This window comes from Esox lucius, chromosome 10 (assembly GCF_011004845.1).
Source record: "Esox lucius isolate fEsoLuc1 chromosome 10, fEsoLuc1.pri, whole genome shotgun sequence".
NCBI classification, from domain to species: domain Eukaryota; kingdom Metazoa; phylum Chordata; class Actinopteri; order Esociformes; family Esocidae; genus Esox; species Esox lucius.
In genome coordinates, this window is record NC_047578.1 from 18,424,535 (window position 1) to 18,445,327 (window position 20,793).

The following is a 20,793-nucleotide window of genomic DNA, read 5'->3' on the forward strand; positions in this document are numbered from 1 at the left end:
AAATTTTTCAGCTTTCAGGCCGGCAAACCTTTCTCTTTCTGGTAATATTCCATGTTCTCACTAAACAGGACGGCCACGTAAATTGTGTAGATTTTGAGAATATGTTTGCATTTTTCATGTTTATGGTATTTTTATTCTTTATTGGATGGGCAAATTGTGAAAGATATAGGAAAGAGTTTTGGTACTTGCTACGATGTTTGGTTTTGGCTGTAACATTGTTGGTAGAAGGCAGGACACAGGCAGAGTGAGAATGGAGGACATTTAATAAAAAACATGAAGAAACAAGAACAGGAACTACAATGCGAAAACCGAAACAATGTTACATAGAAATGGAAAATGAAGCCTAGGGAAAAGTTGTGTTAACATATTGTGAAAAACCTGTAAAGATCAATTAACACCTTTTTCAGATGAATACCAAAATGGTCACTATTTACCAATAAACGTTCACATGGGTGTGTACTGGCTCGATCAGCCAAGGATATTCACGTTGTAACAACGTATGGTAAACCTTTCAAATTGTCAAGACTCAACATAGGCTACAGCATTCATATCAACCACAAGTTTACATGTCTTGTCCTGTTTGACAGAGTGGTGAAATTTGGCACACACTGTAAAAAAAATCATGGTTTTAGCTAAGCTTGGGTAGATGGTGTGTCTTGTTATAGAGATGAGGCAGTTCTAAAATGTAACAGACTGGATCAGAGGGCCTGTGCATTGTTACCGAGGGGTGTTATGTTGACGGTTGCCTTGTTTAGGCCTGTGTTTAAAAGAGTAACATCATTTTTTCCCCTAATGTCATTACACTGATGTACATAATATATGTTCTAGCTTTTGCAGATGCAGTAACTTAATGTACTCAGCCATTTGTGGCAGGAACTGTCTTTCACATGCAAAGCTGTAGATTAGTAAATGTTTCAAAACATTTGCCACCTGAAAAATGTCAACAATTGACATTTCAGGATTGAACTGATGTCTATCCGTCTGTATGTTGCACATTAGTTAATGAACATTTGAATATATTGATATTACTTTGGAAGCCACTCTCTGTACTGTAGGATAGAGAAAACCTTTTCTGCGGGCAACAGGGACAAAGGTCCATGGTGTTAGGCCACACTTTTGGGATACAAATAAAGAATGTATAACAGTAGTACCAATATGGCAAGTTCTCCGCAGTTATACTCTGTACTGAAATGTTACCATGTTAGCTACCTCCTCCATCAAGGTAAACATTACAGGTGTTAGTGTCTGGTTGTTGATAGCAGTGGTTGTAATCTTGACTGTGGCAGACATACACTCAAACAAGCAAATAAATACTGATCCTGACGATCGAAACAGCACTTGGTACTCAGACATCGGTTTATAACACAATGTGTTATGAATGCGTCTGTTATGGACGAGAAACAACCAAACCACTGGATATAAACAGGACAACTTGTACTTTAATGAGCCAGCAAACAAGGAGCGACAAGGAACATAGAGGCTTTTGTAGAAAAGGCTTTTTACATGCAAACTTGAGAGTTAACTGCAAGCAGTATTCGCATTCAAAATCAGTGAGATCAGTGATCCTTGAGACTTGTTCGGATGTTTTTGTCAAGGGTCACATTGGACGGTAATTATCCAGTTCGTTTTACTTTGGTTGCCCTCCCACCTGCACTGTGACTTGGGTGTTGCTTTTTCACATTATCTGCCCATTGTAAACAAACATTTCACGTAGATTTCGGTATGTATGGAGTTCAACTCAACATTGGTTATCTGTCTTAGATCGACCCTCTGCTTTGATCCAAACAACGGGGATTAAATGATCATAAAATACATAAAATAATATTATATATTTATAATTTGATCGTATAATATATTTTTGGAAAACTAATTGTACTAATTGTAACCATGCTAATTGTATGGGTCTTGCTTGAGAAGGGCTTTTTTGTAGCCTGCTGTAATATTTGTACAGTGAACTATGTAAGATGTTAAATTAATTGGATTTGAAAGAAGCAACAATTATTACGGTAGAAGTGATATTAACGTTCCCTTAAAAAAAAACAAGGTGCCATTTCCAATCTTGCCCACTAGAGGACAGCATTGATTCAGCAACATGGTCAATTTGGATTACGCTTAGAAGGGAATAACATGTTGAAATGATGGTATGTAATGCAACTGGATTCACCCGACAATTACATTGACAATTCAATTGATTACATATTCTAACATCTTTTCTATTAGTGCTCAATTTGATACACATTGTCTCAAGGTCATGCTATTGTCAGAAGATCTTTATGAGAAGACTGCTTTTAGCATGCCTCAGTAGAAGTTGAGGTTGCTAGATTGTTAGTTGAAAACTTAGGAGCAGATTGTTCATTTAAAACTGGTTTAAGTTTTTTAATACAGGCAATATTTCCATGGATATGAAAAAATTGTTCCATGACCCACTGCTGTTGTTATATTTATTAAACGTTTAAGACAACAGCAAAAGCATAAGAAGCACCATAAGAGGTCACTTCCTGTGCAGGTCTACTGTGCCTCCTGTGGAAATTGTTTTGGTTCATGGCCAATTATTGCCTCATGCTTCTCGCATTGCACAACATCCACAGAGTGCTGCTTCGGAAGCACGCCACTTCTGAAGTTGGTTAGAGTAAGTTGTTTTTGTGAGCTGTCGCATTGCTAGTCACCAATCTAATTTTGAAATCTTAAAACATAAAAAGTTTATCAGATTTGGGAGCTAATAGCAAAGCTTTTTTTATTGTGCTGAGCTTATGTCCTAAAAGCGGTTCATTTGCTGCGTTTCCAGAAAGCTAGAGATGCCAAAGGAATAAGGAATAAGGTTGTGGAATTAACACTGATTGATCGCAAACTCCTAGCAAAATCTGACGTAGACCCAATCCTGACATTGCTAAGGACTTTGCAGCAGGATTTTAATTCAGTCTTTTATCAGAAATGAAATGTGATTAGCTGGGCTCAGAAAGTAACAGACAGATACTGAGGCTGCAGGCATCATTCTGCCCTCTGACACTAATTAAGGTGGTTGTCCTTGATAATACACTTGAATGGTAAATTGAGGTTAGCTACTTTTGTGACTGGGTGTGCAGACTTCTGTCTCATTAAAGTCCAGTACAGTAGCCAGGTACTTAATGTCTTAAACAGGAGAAGCATGGTTGTATTTGAATCTTAGTGGAAACAGGGAGTCCAGACCAAGAAGAAGGTTGTATTTGTGAAATCTCTTAAAGGTCTAGAAATGTGAGTAGTTAATTGGAGATTTCTGTAAAATTTTGTCTTTCTTCCATATATCATATTCAAATGGCTTTTACTTAGCTGCAACTTATTCTTAAATGCATTTTGGAAGAGGTAGAGGTACTCAGATATGGATAACATGCACATTCATATTGTGATAATGATTAATACAGCCCTCATGCTTATTTTGTGAAGCAAAATGTCTTTGTAAAGATCCCAACAGAAATCGCATGATAACTAACACTGAGTAAGTGTTCCCATTTGGTTCCCACTTTCCCATTCAGATTTTCATTGGGAAAACTGAATTCAAAACCCATTGAATTAGCTTGCCACAGTTTCTTTGTTTTTCCGCGGTGTTTTGAATTGCCACTCATAGCTTCCCTTCTTCCACTAGTTTGTTCAGACCATTGCAGATCTTGGTGAGATTGGGCCAAAGAGGGCCTCCAGGTGTGTAGAGGTTGGTCAGTAGGTCTGGGTCAGAGTAGTGGTTGAAGACATGCTGAATGCGCCCAAAGGATTTGGTAGTAAGGTGTTTCTCCACAAGCTTCAGTAGGATGTCCCGACAGTCTGTCAGAAGCTCTGTCATAACAGCTTTATCGAACGTGAACTCCACCTGAACCAGACAAAAGGAGAGTACGATATTAGCTACTCATATATTAATGAAACATGTATTACTGACCAGGGCTGGTTCTAGGCATAAGCAACATTAGCAGTTGCTTAGGGCCCCCGACTGCTTGGAGGCCCCTGACTGCTTGTGAGAGGGCCCAAAAAATGTTTTCTCTGAAAGGCTAGAGCCGGCCCTGTTAGTGACACAAAATTATCAACTACAGACATAACAGGTTAAGTCACCATTTACAATGCTAGTATTAGGTAGTTACTCTGATATCTTGAACGTTCACTCTAGGGGTAGTTTGTTAGCGTTTATGCAAAGTTATTTGGCTAAAATCGTAACACATAATAAATGTAATACATTGTGGTTTCCCAATGGTTTCTGTCCGGATACTTCAACATTTTTTTTGTATTATCAGTAAGGGTACAGTAGAATGCCCACTTGACATATCAGACACTGTGTACAGATCATAGTTGTGAAGAGTTCTGAATGTATCTATGAAGTTACCTCCTGAAAGCTGATTGCTGTCATTGCCCCCTGATGCAGCTTCTTCTTGAAGTCCTCAGCCAATCTGAGTTCCTCTTTACTGAAGCGTTCATGCCGAAAGAGAACGCCCACTTTCACCACCACCTTGATCAGGTCCTTGACAACCTTCTGGGCCTCTGTGCGGTTCCCAGAGTGTTCTTTGGAGACGCGGTAGAATTCGTCCAGGATTTCGCTGCTGGTGTCATCAATGAACATCTGCACCATGGATTTGCTGGCCATGTGACTGAGAATTTTCTTTTGGGCCTTCATGGCCATGTCCTTAGTACTGAAGGACTCCATTTTGCCTCTAAGATGGAAGTGGAGAGTTGATAAAACAAGGGTTACATGAAATGTCTGATTATGTGTTTCTCAACTATGGCTATAAAAATAAAATACTTAAGACTTGTTCCAGAAACATTAGTACACTGAATTGTCCTGCTTTTTTCTGTCAAATTATTAAAGACAACTTAATGGTAACTTAACTTTAGGAACTTGAACAGAACTCTCATGGGAACACTTGGCACAGGTTATCTTTATTATTCACATGGAGGAAAGGGAACTCACACTGCAGTCAGTAGTATTGTTCGAAGATGCGCTATGACCTTGGACAACCAAAGTTATTGCTCCCTTGAGGTCTAGGGTGTGTCAAGAGGAAAAAAAGGAAATAAATAAAGGCATTAATCTGCCTCTGTGCAGGCCGGAGGAGCTGCATTTTATTGTAGGAGCAGTATGGGGTTTCCCTTCAGATGCAATTAGGGTCAGAGGTCATTTTCTATGCTGGCCTTGGAGACAAGTTTAGAATATCATATTCAAATTTCTTCTGTACCACTCTCCTATCTAACATCTACACTCTATTTGAGAGGTTCTCTTTTACCTCCATGTAGATAAGCCAACAACAATGCAGGCATGGAAATCAGAAAGAAAAAATGTCTATACAATGGAAGCTCCTGGATAGAACAAACATACTTTTCACCTACGACTGACTTAATTCCCATGACTGACTTAACTGAATTGTGCAGTACATGAAGTACTTTATTTCTAATTGTTCTTAAATATACATGTATGATTACTGCATGACCTGTTATTGCAAAATCACTCCTCTCATGTAGTCTAGTTTCACAAGTGGATAAATGTCCACACAGTGATCTGATTGGGCCAGGAAATGGGTGGCTTCTCAATGAGTAAATGTGATGTAATCTATTTGATCTGATATCCTCTAGGTCTAGGAGACGGGTTCAGTGAAATACTCTGTGACTCAGGGTGACGGTCTGCATGGTTGCTTGGATACCAACAGGAAGTAGTATTAACGTTGTAACATCACCCAGGCTTTGGTGTTAGATGATACCGATAGTATGAAAAGTAGAAGTTTTTGTATAGCACAGGAAGTCACAAAAGCACTACAGCTCCAAGTGTACCTACAATTCATAAACAAATGAAGACAGAAGGGAAGACATAAAAAAATATGTCTTCCCTAACTTCTCCAAGGCTAACACCCAAGACAAGCAAGCATGATGTATAAAATCTATGCTGTCATTTATTAATTGAATGGATTAAGAAAATCACATTATGTTTGCAGCCTTAAACAACTAAACACAACTATGAAACTGAGAACCTTCAGAGTCCATTATTTTACCTACATCGCTCAAAATCACATTTTGTCAGTAACTCTGGGAAAGACGTCTGTCTGGGCAGTTTTTTTTGCAGGGAGGTAGCCCTCCTCATTATGAATATGCTTAATTAACCATATCATTCTAGCTTCTGAGACAAATAATGAGATAATTGACATGGATGAAAATAATGACATCAAAAAGGAAATCTTATTGAAATAAATCATTCAATGAAAAACAATCGATGCGTGTCCAGAGCTTGTCATCTTTTCCAACACATACATTAATATTCGTCAGTGCTGTCGTTCGACTACAATATTATTAACTATATTATCATCCAGATTGTATTACTTTAACCTATGGTATATATGTACATATACACAAAATAATAAGAATACGTTCACACAATGTTCCATAGGTCTGCTGTAGTGTAGAACACTGAGTTTGTCCATGTTTGTTCATTTAACTAGAACACAGGTGAAATATGTTACGAGAGTCTGCATTTTGAAAGCTAACACGACCTCCGATGATTGTGTTTGACAGTCTATGGTGAAAAGGCAATATGCCAAGTGCATGAGTTCTGCATCCATGTGCTCCATGCTATTGGAACTCATGGAGACAAAATACAGGCCGTACATACTGTCACTTGTGCACATGTGATAACGCAAATCACTGCTAAGATCTGGCCTGAGGACATGCTGAGTGAAAAAGCTTCATCTGAGATTCCACCAGACACTCCAATAAGTTGTATAGTAGGACACCATAAACTGATTTCCCTTCAAGATGTTGTATCTAATAGGCTGGCTGTACCCATCACTGTTTGCCAGTTTTACCTTGCAAATGGTTCCTGATTACAGCATTACAACATCAACTTATTATATTTGCTCCTCATTTTGATTTGAAAATGCCTTACACCAATAAGAAAAACAATAGTTGATTGTAAAAACAACACACAGCATACAGCTCTGTAGGACTAGATTCACCCAACGATAAAAACTTCTGGGTCAGTTCATTGAAAATGGGCACAGTTAATGGGCACAGTTAAATTAAATGTTTAAATGCAGTTGCACAGCTCTCCTGTGTGTGATTCCTTAAAACACGTGAAAGTCAACCTGCCAAACGTACCATGGCAGTTGTGTTAGAAAATGTGAGGCAGCTTTTTACGGAAGTTACCAACTTCCTGTGTGAAACTGTCATAAGACAGAGAAACAAAAATTTATTTGGAGAAGTTAAACAACACTGCACCCCTCAGATCCTACTGTCTCTCTATGGGGTTGGGATGGCACTGAGCACATTCAGATGATTCGCTGCATCAAACAGTGAGGTACCGAATGGCTACACATTTACCCATATGACAATCTGAAATGTGGGTGTAACATGCGGATTAACCAGTTTGAACTGGGTTCTCCTGGAGAAGTCTAATGCAAATTATCTTGAGCACCCAAATAAAGTGATGCCAGGAACACTGAGGAGATCATTACTATTTAACTGTGCTAGGCCTAGACCTGGGAGATGTTTGTTTGTCTTAATTGACTGGTTTAGGGTTAGTGTTTGCCAATAGCACATGGGTAGGCCATACTTTTGATCTCAAAAAGGCATTACCATGCGTTTGCACGGTTACACGCTCAACGTTTTGATAGCAAAGGAAGAGAATGTGTTTTACTATGCTTTAACACAGCGACTTAGTCCCAAGGCCACAGTGGAAGAAAATGACAAGCTTTTTTCATCTTAATTTTCCGCGAAATATTTTCAAGCTTTATTATTTCGTTGGACGGCTCGACAAAGTCCACATCTCTAACTAATCTCCAACTATACTCTACTAATTCTGAGTAGAGCAGTGATATCTGCCCCAATCTGTCACCACTCTACACAGGATGTTTTGATAGCAGACCCGAGGAGCTCGAGGAGATGGGTGCATACTATAACAAATGGTTTCCTTTGAAGATATTGGCTCACATTAAAGTGAAGCAATCATAAATGATATACTAGATGCGTGAATAAAGGAGAATGAGCAGCATAACAGGCATAAAAATGTATGTACACATGAACACACACACACACAGAATCAGTTCCCCACAGAGTTTTTTCAGTATGATTGTAGCTGCTAGAAAGCAAGTATCATTCTGTTTCCTGCAAGGTCTTGTTTTTAAGTGTTGTCTTTGAGTGGCTCTGATGAGCATAAACATGGTGTTGTTGCTAAAAAAGATGGTCTGAAATAACCTTGACGGATGTATAACTGACTCATATTTTCTCTAGGACATGGTTCATGTCTTACATACAACTGAGGCTTTAGTGCTTAATGCAGTTTGTGGTGTGCATGTCTGAGCTTGTTTGATGGTAACTGGCTTCCGGGGTTACTTGTAGAAACACAGAGTTTTGTGCAATAGTACAGACTCAGCCGCACTGAAACTCAGCACTTATTGACAGCTATAATAATTCTCTCTCACACACACTCAAACACACAATCAGACGAAACATTTTCCAATAGAGGTATACCCACACACACACACACACAAAACACACACACATGCACACACACACAGACATAGACAATCACAAGACATGCCGTCCAAGGGACACAAGCAGACACTCCGTCGTTGGAACAAACCACAGGCCTTTGAAAACGGAATGCTAAGTAGGTGCTCACCTGTGCGCTCACGGCTCCAGATTGACCCAGCAGTCTGATGATTAGTCTCCTAGTGGAGGCTACACGTGAAGCGCAGGCAGACCGATCAGTTCCCTGTCTTGATATATCCACCGCCCTGTCTGTGACTGTCTACCTCAAATTAAGTTCCTTAACTTTTTTTGTTGGGCCCGCCCCAAGAGTGGTGTTTCTCTGTAACTCTGTCTGCCTCCGATTCTTGCAGCATTCACTATCACCCGGTGAATCAGTTGCACCCCCCACCACCCCCCACCCCCACCCCCCCCGCTGTCTGTTCCCTCCTCTTTTTCTTTGGGGCCGCTGTCTCTCAGTCAACATCTGTATATTTTTCCCTCCCCAGACGTTTGTGTGTTGAAAGGAAAAAGGCTGTGGTCATTTGTTGGTTGTTGTCTGTCTTTTGGTGACTCCTATCTGTGATAACTCTCAGATTTAACTCTATGCATCCCATATGTGGACATAGTGTATAAATAAATATATATATATGTATAAATAAATATATATATATGTATAAATAAATATATATATATATGTATAAATAAATATATATATTATGTATATATATATGTGTGTGTGTGTTTGGGTTGGCAACATTTAGGGATTTGCAGTAACTTAGTCGTTTTTTTAATAATAAATCAAACCTCTTGGTCTCAAAGCGAAAGAACGTTGGGTCTGCTTCCAAACTTGTGCAACACCATGTTTGTTCCCTAGTTCCCTGGAAGCCTAAAGGAAGTGTGTCAAGCACAGTACAATTGCTAACACACACTAAAGGCTATCGCATTCTCAACTGTTCCATTATTTAAGATATTTGCGTTAAACATTTTTTTTAGTTCTGTACCGTTGGAGTTCTGACTTCTCATTGGAAAGGGGTGGGATGATTAATTCAAGGAAAGCATTATTTGGTCAGATCGAAGGCACATTTTGCACAGACTTGCTTGCAAAAGGAAAGGGTGGAGCACTTCATTCCAGAACTCAAAGGTTACTATACTTTTTTTTTTACATGAAGAGGCTTTTGCTACCTTCATCCCTCCTGAAGGTGGCGCAGATGGTTGTAAGGAGGGGATGAGGGGAAACCACTTAACACCACTGAGTCATCCCTACTGCCACATTTGTTCCTTTGAAGTGAGGGTTGTTTCTTTTCTGACCCCTGATTGGAGTGTATGCCTGAACTGGACACCAGAGAGCAGCAATGTCTTGGAAAGGGAGAGTCTGCCTCCAAGAAAATATTTCAGGACCCCCCTCAGATGAGAGATGAGATCTTTCTTGTTACTCACTAGAATTATTACAAAAGTGCATGTTTCCATTGTGTTTATTGAAAGTTAATTGCTTGCTGTCAGCCTACACTGCTTGGTTATACATTGTTCTTGTCCAAAATAAATATATAAATATATAAAATAAAATGTGCTCTGTGAGGACGGTTTCTGGATTCTGGAAATAATCTGGTCAGTGCGTGGAGAGATCTTTGTCAAGGTAACACTTAAACCTCCAGGGTTAGTCAGGCCCTGCATTTAGTTTTACAATTAATTCCACAAGAACAAGCATCTCTTGTTATAAAAACAGTAGTAGGCAATACTGGGCAGAGAAATGAAATAGTCAGGGGAGAGTTAATAGGCAGCAGCTTATGTTCTTACTGGAGGAAGTTCCTAGTTTATATTATTTAATTTGCTGCTCTTTTATATAAAGTGCCTTTCAAAAGTATTCAATCTCTGACCCCCAAACATATAACATATTTGGTAGAGCCACCTTACGCTAAATTCCACTGCTATGCTGATGACAATCAGATTTACCTAGGAACCAAATCTCTGATCAACCCACCGCTGGCCCTACGCCAGGTCCTGTCAGCACATCACTCGCATCATCTGTGAACTCCACTAGCTCTCTGTTTCCCAATGCATTTATTACAAGGTCATTCTACTAACTTAAAGCCCTCCACCACCTTGGGCCTCCCTATCTCTGACATTCTTTCCTACACGCCCACACGTTCAGTCTGTTGGCCACCTCACCATCCCCAGGTCCTCCAGAGCTGCGGTGGCAGGGCTTTCTCCAGGGGACCTCCTAGGCTCTGAAATACCCTGTCTCCAACCATCCATGACCCCGAGTTAAACAACATCTTTCTCATGTGTTCCAAAATCATACCACTATTCCCTCCCTCCTTTACCACATTTATGTTTCGTGTTTGCTTATCTAGGGTTTTCCCGTTTTAGTTTTGACTCCTGTCTTTTCTTTAGTTTATACGCTACTTTGCTTTTGGTACTTTTTAAAGCTCTCTATACGTTTCATTTTGTCACATCCACACCGCCATGAGCACAGGCCTCCAGTTCCCAACACGCCACGTCCATTTCCACAGTTTCCGAGTTGCCCCGATCATTGTCTCCTGTTTATTGTGTGCACCTGTTACGTTGGTTTTCAACACTATTTAGGCACACATTTGTCACTGCTTCATTGATGAGTATTGTTTCTATCGTAGGCTAGGTCACTGTCTGCTTAAATAGAGTCTAAATGTTTTGTTGTTGTTATTACCGCTCCTAGTTGTGTTTATTTTGCCTTGGATTTTATTTGTTAAACTTTGACTTCGAACACTGGCATCTTGAGCCTGCTGCGTCATTTGTTACACACATATTTCTCTGTATGTATTGCTAACACTGGAACTGACTCACTAGTCTTTATATATGAGCTGCTAACGGCATCAGATTTGAATGGTAAATTACCATCTTGTGTACAAACAAATCTCAGCTCTGAACCCATTGGGCTGCGCTTCATCATGCAGTAAGACATGACCCAAACACACGGCCATAATAAGTCGGGATTTGTTCTCCGTCCAAAGATTGGTTCTCAGCTAGCCAAGTAAATCTCTTAAGTTTATATCCAATTAAACGTGCCATTTTCTGAAAATGAAATTAGAAGCGGAAAGATATCAAACCAAACAACAACTGATGATGACTGCAGTGCAGGCCTGGCAAAGCATCACCAGAGAAGATACGCAGCATCTGGTGGGGTCATTGGGTCGCATTCTTTAGACGCATTCTATCATTCTTAATATGGACATTACATTAATTTGTCCCAATAACTTTGGTGCAAATAGGGGGACTGTGAATAAAATTGTTGCTATTTGTAGATAGTTAAACTGGTATGTACATGAATACCCTTAACTTGAAGGTAAGATTCTCTACTTTAATCTCATAGTAATTTTTTATTTTTTCATCCCATTACTTACGGAGGACACTGTACAATATAACTAATATGTAGTTTAGTGAGAAAAACCCCCAATGCTCATGTTTTATTCTACCTGAATTTTTCTGAGCTGCTAGCATGAAAAGAGAAGTGGAACAGACAATGCCCCCCCCCCCCCCCCCATTGGGCTTCCCAAAGGGAAGTGGGCCTTAGTGTGTTGTGTTATCTGTGGTAACTGTCCATGGTTTTAAATCAGTAGTTGTTTCCTAGTCCAAAAACGTTGGAAACATTAACTTGCCTGGCCCTTGTGTACGTCATGTGACTTATTGCTAGGGACTTCAACAGACAGATATTGCTCTGGTGTTCTCATATAATACTGTGTGACTTAATTTGTTCTGCCACTGGGTCTGTTGTCATCATTTTTTTATATACTTATCAGTGATTAGATACATGTGGCCATGGCTTGCTATATTAAGCTGGCTAACAGGCATCTAACGTTCAGTTACTGCAAAATGTAGTTTGTTTATTTTATGATGCTTATGTTTCCACAACATATATGCAATCAGAAGCGTTTACCCACCCAGGTGTGTGCTTATATAAAAGGACTATTGTAATAATTGGAAATATGTGTCAGTAATTTCAGGTAATTGACATCAGTTATGGGCAGTGGCACAGGATTTATTCCTGTCAAAGAACATGACACTTTTAGTACAGAATAAGATAGTTTAGTATAATGTCACTATGAGACAAAAACACCACCACTTTGAATAATTAATGAAATTTTAACATCCATGCAGGTTCCATACAGGTTCACGATGCATTTTAACAAATTGTGCTTAATCCATCCATCCATCTTCTTCCGCTTATCCGGGGCCGGGTCGCGGGGGCAGCAGTCTAAGCAGGGATGCCCAGACTTCCCTCTCCCCAGACACTTCCTCTAGCTCTTCCGGGGGGACACCGAGGCATTCCCAGGCCAGCCGGGAGACATAGTCCCTCCAGCGTGTCCTAGGTCTTCCCCGGGGTCTCCTCCCTGTGGGACGGGACCGGAACACCTTCCCAGGAAGGAGTTCCGGAGGCATCCGAAAAAGATGCCCAAGCCACCTCAGCTGACCCCTCTCGATGTGGAGGAGCAGCGGCTCTACTCTGAGCTCCTCCCGGGTGACCGAGCTTCTCACCCTATCTCTAAGGGATCGCCCAGCCACCCTGTGGAGAAAGCTCATTTCGGCCGCCTGTATCCGGGATCTTGTCCTTTCGGTCATGACCCAAAGCTCATGACCATAGGTGAGAGTAAGAACGTAGATTGACTGGTAAATCGAGAGCTTCGCCTTGCGGCTCAGCTCTTTCTTCACCACGACAGACCGATACATCAACTGAATTACTGCAGAAGCTGCACCGATCCGTCTGTCAATCTACCGTTCCATCCTTCCCTCACTCGTGAACAAGACCCCTAGATACTTAAACTCCTCCACTTGAGGCAGGCACTCTCCACCAACCTGAAGTGGGCAAGCCACCCTTTTCCGACTGAGGACCATGGCCTCGGATTTGGAGGTACTGATTTTCATCCCCACCGCTTCACACTCGGCTGCAAACCGTCCCAGTGCATGCTGAAGGTCCTGGTTTGAAGGGGCCAACACGACAACATCATCTGCAAAGAGCAGAGACGAAATTGTGTGGTCCCCAAACCTGACACCCTCCGGCCCCTGGCTGCGCCTAGAAATTCTGTCCATAAAAATTACGAACAGAACCGGTGACCGGTGGTGTGCTTAATCATCACTGAAAAATTATGTCTAAAGAAACTTCTATCAAAGGTTGATGTGCAGTTAACTCATGAGGTTAGTTACATTTGGTGGGCAATCTTCCAGGGTTGATCTAAGAAGAGGAACACACCTGTAAGCAAAGAAAGAGAAACACAAACATACATTTCTCTTGACTCCAAGCAGAAAAAATTGATTGTTTTGTCTTAAAAAAATCCCAGTAGATCAATACATTTTCTTTGCAGTCACTACGAATAATGTGCAAATATCAGTGGGTGCAGAATTAAATGTCCTGTGTGCAAGATGTGTTCACTGGTATTATGAAATGTTACATGTATTTGTTTAAAACAAATGATGGTGTACTCAATCTGTAGGTTAGTAGACTTTCAATCAGCAAGTACAAACACAGAACCTAGTAGAAATAGAATAAAATGAAGGAGCACAAACGTAAAGTTTCTAACATGTAGAAGTAGGCCAACATAATTTTCTGCATCATTGCAAATCCACAATATTGCAAAACGTGGCAGTTGCCAAGATCTTCCCTTATTTTACTTGAGTGATTCACAGTTGTGTGCAGTACTATTTACTGAAAGCTGAAACTGTAAACACATTTGCTTTAATTCTGATAAAAGAAACATATGTGATGAAGGCAAAATGCTTATTGTAGCAGACAAAATCTAATCTGAGGGGGTTCACCACATCTGGCTTTCAGGGGAGTAGGAAGCTAGCTAACTATTGGCAGAGATTGAAGAGGAGACCGCCAACTTGATAATGTTTTCTAAAAGGGATGGGGCCCCTCTGGTCTATCAATGGTCTGTGGTCTAGCCTACACATTTATAGTCCAAGATTACGATCTACCTTATGGTCTACTGTGTCAAATTAATGAAAAAAGCAACACAGTGCTGTTCAGAATTGCTTCCAGGATATCATCAGTAATTTTAACGCTAGCCGTAGTAGTGCTGTGCTTTGTTCTGAAACTAGACTGGAAAAGAGTTTCAAGAACTTAGACCATAAGACCATACCTGAAGATCAGAGATTATGTATAATTTAATTTCAACCATGTGTCAACCGTTTTGTCTTTTGTCCCTATTGGTTTGTTTGTTATTTATGTCTGCCAATAGGAGCACCACAATTGTGAATATGGTTATTAACTTAGCGAATAAAGTTTTTTTTCGTTTTTGATCTTCCTATCTTTCTCCAAACATCAGCTGTACAATCAGTATCAATGCTACTGTAAACTGTTCGAGACTATCATTTCTCTGTTCTTAAAGAGTTTGGTCCTGCACTTATATTTTCCAGTTTTTCCTGAAATGCATCTCTTATGGTGGTGGTTTTGGACTGTGGGCATGGAGAGGTGTAGACAGGAGGGTTTGGAGGATGTTGTAGTAGGTCTATCAGTCGGAGGTTAGAGGGGGTCGGTGTCCCTGTATCCTGTTCTAGGTTGTGTTAGGGTACTTTTCACATTGTGTACAGGACTGTATGTTATGTGTGTGAAATGGTGTAACAAATGATATATATGATACAGAATAACAGCAGGATCACCAGACAGGAACTCCATTATGAAGAACTCCAAAGACCTGACCCGTCTTCTGATGGCCATTTTAGGATGGCTTTGTACGTGACACACAGTATGGAAAGAGAAAAACATCCGCTCTTTCGCTCTTACCTGTCTGTAAAGTAAAGTGATTGAAATATGGAACAAGCTAGCAATAGGAAAGAAATTGTAGAAAGACCAAAATAGGTAGCTACATATAACACACACTTGTGCTTCAGACTTCTCGACTGTGCATCCCGTGCAATTTATCCCAGATGACAGCCGGACTTTGATCATACAGCATTCTAGTTTCTTTTTACCCAGACCTCTTTCTTCTTCATCGGTGCTCTCAAATGTGTCTGTACAGCCCCACCACGAATCAATGAGAAGAATCAAAGAAGAGCAGGCACAGCTGAATGCTGAAATACATAGAACTACTTATTGTGTAGCCCAAATGGTTCTCTCCCAACATCCATATAAGAGAAAGGACATGTCTGGGTTGAAGCTTGTGAAAGTCAGAGGCGAGAGTGGGATTTTCTTTGATTGTGTTACTGGAACTTTTCACTCTGATAAAACACTGTGATTAACAAAGCAATACGCAGCATCCTTTCAATGCCACACGTGAACGATTCAAAAACCGGTCGGTTTGTCACAGTGCGAAACATTTCGAAACGTTTCCTACACAGCGGGAAATGCAAACCCTTGGTGTTCAGGTTTCAAAAAGGCTTATACAATGTGTAATTTTCACTTTAAACTTTAGACTTCGTTTTGACCTAACAGAAAATCAACCGACCCCTGCAATTTACGTTGATTTAAATCCACAGCATTACATTTTACATTTGTAATGAATACATGTGTGAAACCGACTCAAATTACGATATGGCAGCTGCAATGTCCAGAGTGGTTGTGTGATTATGTTCATGTTGTGTAAAATTGGATCAAATTAAGATACAACTTCCTGTCTGCTATCTACAGGAGTTCTGCTAGGGGCCACTGTTGTTCTTTAGAATTCACCAGTGACTTCTATTACACTGAAAGCTGTAGACTAATATCCCTCTGCTGCTGATGCTAGATCTGTTTGTCACACTACACCAATGCTGTTTTGTTTTGAAATAGTTCAAAGCCTCAGAAACAAATACTGAACCAAAGTTCTGGGCAATTCTTTGTGGTTAAACTGCTTTAGAATGGTACGCTTGTTCATTTAAAATAAAAAAAACTGAAATATCTAATTTACGCAAGTATTCAGAACCTTTATTCTATACTTTGTATAAATGCCTTTGGCAGCGATCCCAGCTTTGGGTTTTCTTAGGTATGCCTCTACCAGAGTTGCACGCTTGCATTTGGGCAGTTTCTTCCATTTTTCTTTGTAGGTCCTTTCAATTGATAGTTTGATTCTAGTCACATCAGACCAGAGAATCTTTTTCCTCATGCTGTGAGATTCCTTGAGGCAGCATGTCAAATGCCTTTTACTCAAAAATGGCTTCTCTCTAGCAATTCTACCAAAAGGCCTGATTGATGGAGGGCTGCAGAGATGATTGTACTTCTGGCAAGTTCTCCCATCTTTACAAAGAAACTATGAAGCTCTGTTTGAGGAGCCACTGGGTTCTAGGTCACCATCGTCCTGCTTGCCCAGTTATTTCTTTGGCCGGGCAGCCAGATCTAAGATGAGTCTTGGTGGTTCCAAAACAATGTGCTCCAATAAATTTTCAATGCTTCAGCACATTTTTTTATAAGCTTCCTGAGATCTACGCTTTGGCACCACTCCATCTCAAAGGTCTACAGAGAGTTTCTGGGACTTTACGGCTTGGTTTTTGCACTGACATGCACCGTGTGAAGTGTGGGACATTATATAGACTAATGTGTTCCTTTTTAAATCCTGTCAAATCAATTAAAATTGGCAAATGTGGACTCCAATCAACTTTCAGAGACATCATATGTACAGTATGATCAAAGGACACAGGATGCATCTGAGCTCAATTTCAAGTGTTTGAATATTTATGAGCTATTTCAGTTTTACAAACAAATTGGTGTAAATGTCTTAAAATGTGTCTTTGCTTTGTCATTATGCGGTATTGTCTGTAGATAAATGTAAAAAACATGAAGTCTCTGACACATAGTGTGGTCATAGTCAAGGTGTCTGAATACTTTCCGAACTCAACTCACAGAAACTGGTAAACGTGTAGAGCTGAGGTTGGAGAGCAGGACGTTTGCCTGTCCTGAAGGGGTTGGCTGCGTGTCACAGGGAGAGAGAGAGCACTATTGGTCTGCACTTATTGAGCCTCTGTAGCCTGTAGATGTTCTTCCCAAGTCTTGCTGTAAATCCTGTACATAGTACATTCCATTTATGAATATGAAGAAGTGATGAAACAATGTGCAATTCACAAGAATATCTCCATTTTGTACTTTTTGTCTCCTAACCCACAGGAGCGTTAGCCTCACACATCCTCATAGCTTTATTGTTCATACACAGTTTATATGTCGGAATTGGCTTTCTTGCCAGCAAGTGACACCCCCTCAAATCTGTTTGAAGTGATTATGAAGTGGTGACTCAAGTAATACTTAGGCCGCCACAATATACATAGCTATGATATGAAGAGGAAGAATGGTTATATGTTGTTGAATCACCCCGCGGATTCACAGTTATCAAGATTTAACAACATTATTCATGCCGTTATGCATTTTTTCCTTCATTTTCTGCACTTAAGCCAGTGGGATGCGGTTTCAGTACATTTCCTTTTTGCCAGTTCAACGCGACGACCGACCTCAGAAAGAGAGTTGATCTGGAGTTGATTCAGTGTCATGGTTGAATGACCTATGAGCTGCACTGTCTCTTTGGCTGGCTGTGCCAAGCAGGCCACAGGAGGAAGACATGTGAGCTAATCTGTCAGCTTTGGGTGGATTACGTCTCCGGTTAAGGTTTGGGAGCCCTTTGTATAGTCAATCTATTAATGAATCAATCTAATGTATTTAAGTAGGCCCTTATTACATCAGAATAGATTGAGACTGATGTTTGAAAAGTGTTACGTAACATTTAATGCTACAGAAAATACTTCTTGAGTAGCAGGTGTATGTTAACAGCTGTAGCTGCCTGCAGCTGGCCATGTGCCCCACAGAGACTGATGACTACGCTGACCGGATCAGGATACTAAACTAAATTGCCGCACTACAATGCACTCCACAATCTTGAGGTGATTCTTGGTTAGTGTAGATATTGTATCATAAAGTTTACTCCCAAAGTACTGGAGCAACAACACTCTTTTCTTTGGTAACTCTAAATTTCGACACTTTGGATAGACATTTTGCTGTCAAGTCCAGGCTGTCAGGTTTGATTCACCCTATAATGGGGTGGGGTGGCCGAGGGTTGTGCCAAATAATATGTTTAACAAATAATGTGTAGGATAACTAACATTAACCTCTGCAGGCTTGATGCCGTCGGCATGCGATCAGATGGTCTGACAGAATGGCCAGCGCCAGAAACACAGTGCACACCTCATCCACCTTATAAACTGCCCTGACATTGTCAGCTTTTTGAAACGGCGTATATGTAAATGTTTTAAACCTGTGTGTTTTATGAAATGTTATGAGGCATGTATACCTTGCCTTTGGAACTATTCAAGCATAATTGTAAATGTTTAAAACATGTGTGTTTTATAAAATGATATAACAATAAGAAATGAGATGGTAAATCCAGTCAAATGGCAAATGGAAAGAAGGAAAACCTGCACACAGACAACAGCAAACCAGACTCTTATACCAGCCAAAACAGAAAGTGCAGCTGCCCATTAAATGTAGATTTATGCATTCTAATATGAGAACATCTTTAGTAACTGTTGAAACAAATAATTTTTCACAACATGTTTACAAATCCTAAAATGTTGAATTTCTGTTGGTCAGCAGAAGTCCTGAGTGTGTGGTTGTTGAAAACTCCCCGCTCAGTCAGGGTCTCCTGTGAGCTCAGTTAGGATCTCCTGTGAGCTCAGTCAGGGTCTCCTGTGAGCTCCGTCAGGGTCTCCTGTGAGCTCCATCAGGGTCTCCTGTGAGCTCCGTCAGGGTCTCCTGTGAGCTCAATTTGGGCCTTTTAGGAATCATTAGTTAGGTCATAATACTTCTACTGTCCTGCAGATTCACACAGATGTCTGAATAAATGGCTGTTCTGCTCCTCTCTGCCTCATTTTACTAAACTTAGTTTAACTGCTCATGCATTGTACAAGTTCAGTGAGCCTGTTATTCAGCCATGGACGTTTTTAACAAATCTAGATGTTAGACACAACTATCAACACTAAATTGACATGTTGGCTATAATGCACAATGAATAGCTTACTGTCCAGAAATTACAATGACAATTTGATGTATTTCCAAAACATAATTCTGTTGATCCATTTATGTGGCAGTGATGCCACAGTAATCCCAGTGGTGGCTCCTGATTGGCCGTGTATTAGGGTCAGTTTCCCCAGCATTTGAAATTTGCTGAAAAAATCTGTAGGGGCTCATGTTAACTACAAAAATAATTCTCAGTAGAAAGTCTCTGATGATTACATTTTTACCTTAGTTGCTGGTTAATTAGAAAATGTATCTACCAAATATTACAATAGTTAATATGGGAATGTAAAGTTGTAGTATAGCTGTACATTTGTTTTACCTAACTGAAAGCTAATTCTGTGCATTCGATTACAATGGAGTTTACACAATTATTCAAACAGTCTGATGCTCAACAAACAAATTACTACATTCTAGGACTTTGACCCAATTACTACTAAGTCCTGATTTTCTCCTCTTGGATTTGACCTATAGTGAGTCAGACTTGCCTCGTCAATAATTTGTGACTCTCAACCATTGTTGAATCTGACTTGGACTTGATTTTGCAATTATGTTATGTTGATGAGGAGAATTATATTAGGGGCAGTAAACGCTCAGAGCAGTTCTATTCAGCAGTGGGATGTTCGTGCTTCTACCTCAAAGCTTAAATCTGTTGAGCTTTGGGGGAATGTGGGAAGAAAGGCTTTTAAATTACAATAAATACAAGTTGTTTTTCGTTGTCCAACCCAAGTGATTTGCTAAATTCCAACACTGTGTGCATGAACAATCTTTCGATTTTTCCACAACCCCAAATGTGGCCCATAGGTATAGTGTAAATCTTTTGGTCAATCAATCAATCATTCAATCAAATGTATTTATAAAGCATTTTTACATCAGCAGTTGTCATAAAGTGCTCTTACAAAACACCTGGCTTTAAACCCCAAGGAGCAAACAACAGTATTGTTGAATTTAAGTGGCTAGGAAAAACTCCCTATGAAGGCTGAAATTTAGGAAGAAACCTAGAGAGGGGTGACCAGTCCTCTTCTGGCTGTGCCGGGTGAACATATTAAGAGTACAAATTGTAATAATTAATAAATGCATCTGAGTCCAGAGTCTATTTAAACTTAGTCCAGGTCGGAAGCATGACCAGATGGACAAGGACAGGGACAACACTGGGGAGGGGGAGGTAACAGCACAGTGGCAGCTGAAATCGTCAGGTATCGTCTTGATCTGGAACACAACCAGGAGGACAGGGACAGCAACGGGTCTTTCAAGCCATTTACTCCTCAGGTTTGAGCCAGGATCTCATGTCCTCCTAAGTTTAAAACGGCAGGAGACAGTGAAAATTTAGAAAATGCATTCCTTATATCTACAAGGATTTAGAAGGAGAACTGACCCTACTCCCCCAGCAC

The 20,793-nt window shown here is 40.3% G+C and overlaps 1 protein-coding gene across 2 annotated transcripts; it reads right to left on the reverse strand.

The window, feature by feature from the left end:
* Window positions 1-245: 245 nt before the first annotated feature.
* LOC105012708 (tumor necrosis factor alpha-induced protein 8-like protein 2) lies at window positions 246-8,817 on the reverse strand. 2 transcript variants are annotated; one of them, XM_013135609.4, is made up of 3 exons: window positions 8,615-8,817; window positions 4,343-4,667; window positions 246-3,838 (listed from the first exon to the last, which is right to left on the reverse strand). In XM_013135609.4, the coding sequence occupies exons 2-3, from the start codon at window positions 4,658-4,660 to the stop codon at window positions 3,596-3,598; spliced, it is 561 nt and encodes a 186-aa protein (XP_012991063.1). In that variant the 5' UTR covers window positions 4,661-4,667; window positions 8,615-8,817; the 3' UTR covers window positions 246-3,595. The 2 variants fall into 2 exon arrangements, with proteins under 2 accessions (XP_012991063.1, XP_010872029.1); XM_010873727.4 differs by lacking the exon at window positions 8,615-8,817 and adding an exon at window positions 4,925-5,278.
* Window positions 8,818-20,793: the final 11,976 nt, after the last annotated feature.

Bases quoted from the DNA above. Each gene is read 5' to 3' on its own strand.
- LOC105012708 (XM_013135609.4), bottom strand. From the start codon at position 4,660: ATGGAGTCCTTCAGTACTAAGGACATGGCCATGAAGGCCCAAAAGAAA. The intron at 3,839-4,342 runs GTAACTTCATAG...TGTCTGGTTCAG, and splicing joins CAGCAATCAGCTTTCAGGAG to GTGGAGTTCACGTTCGATAA.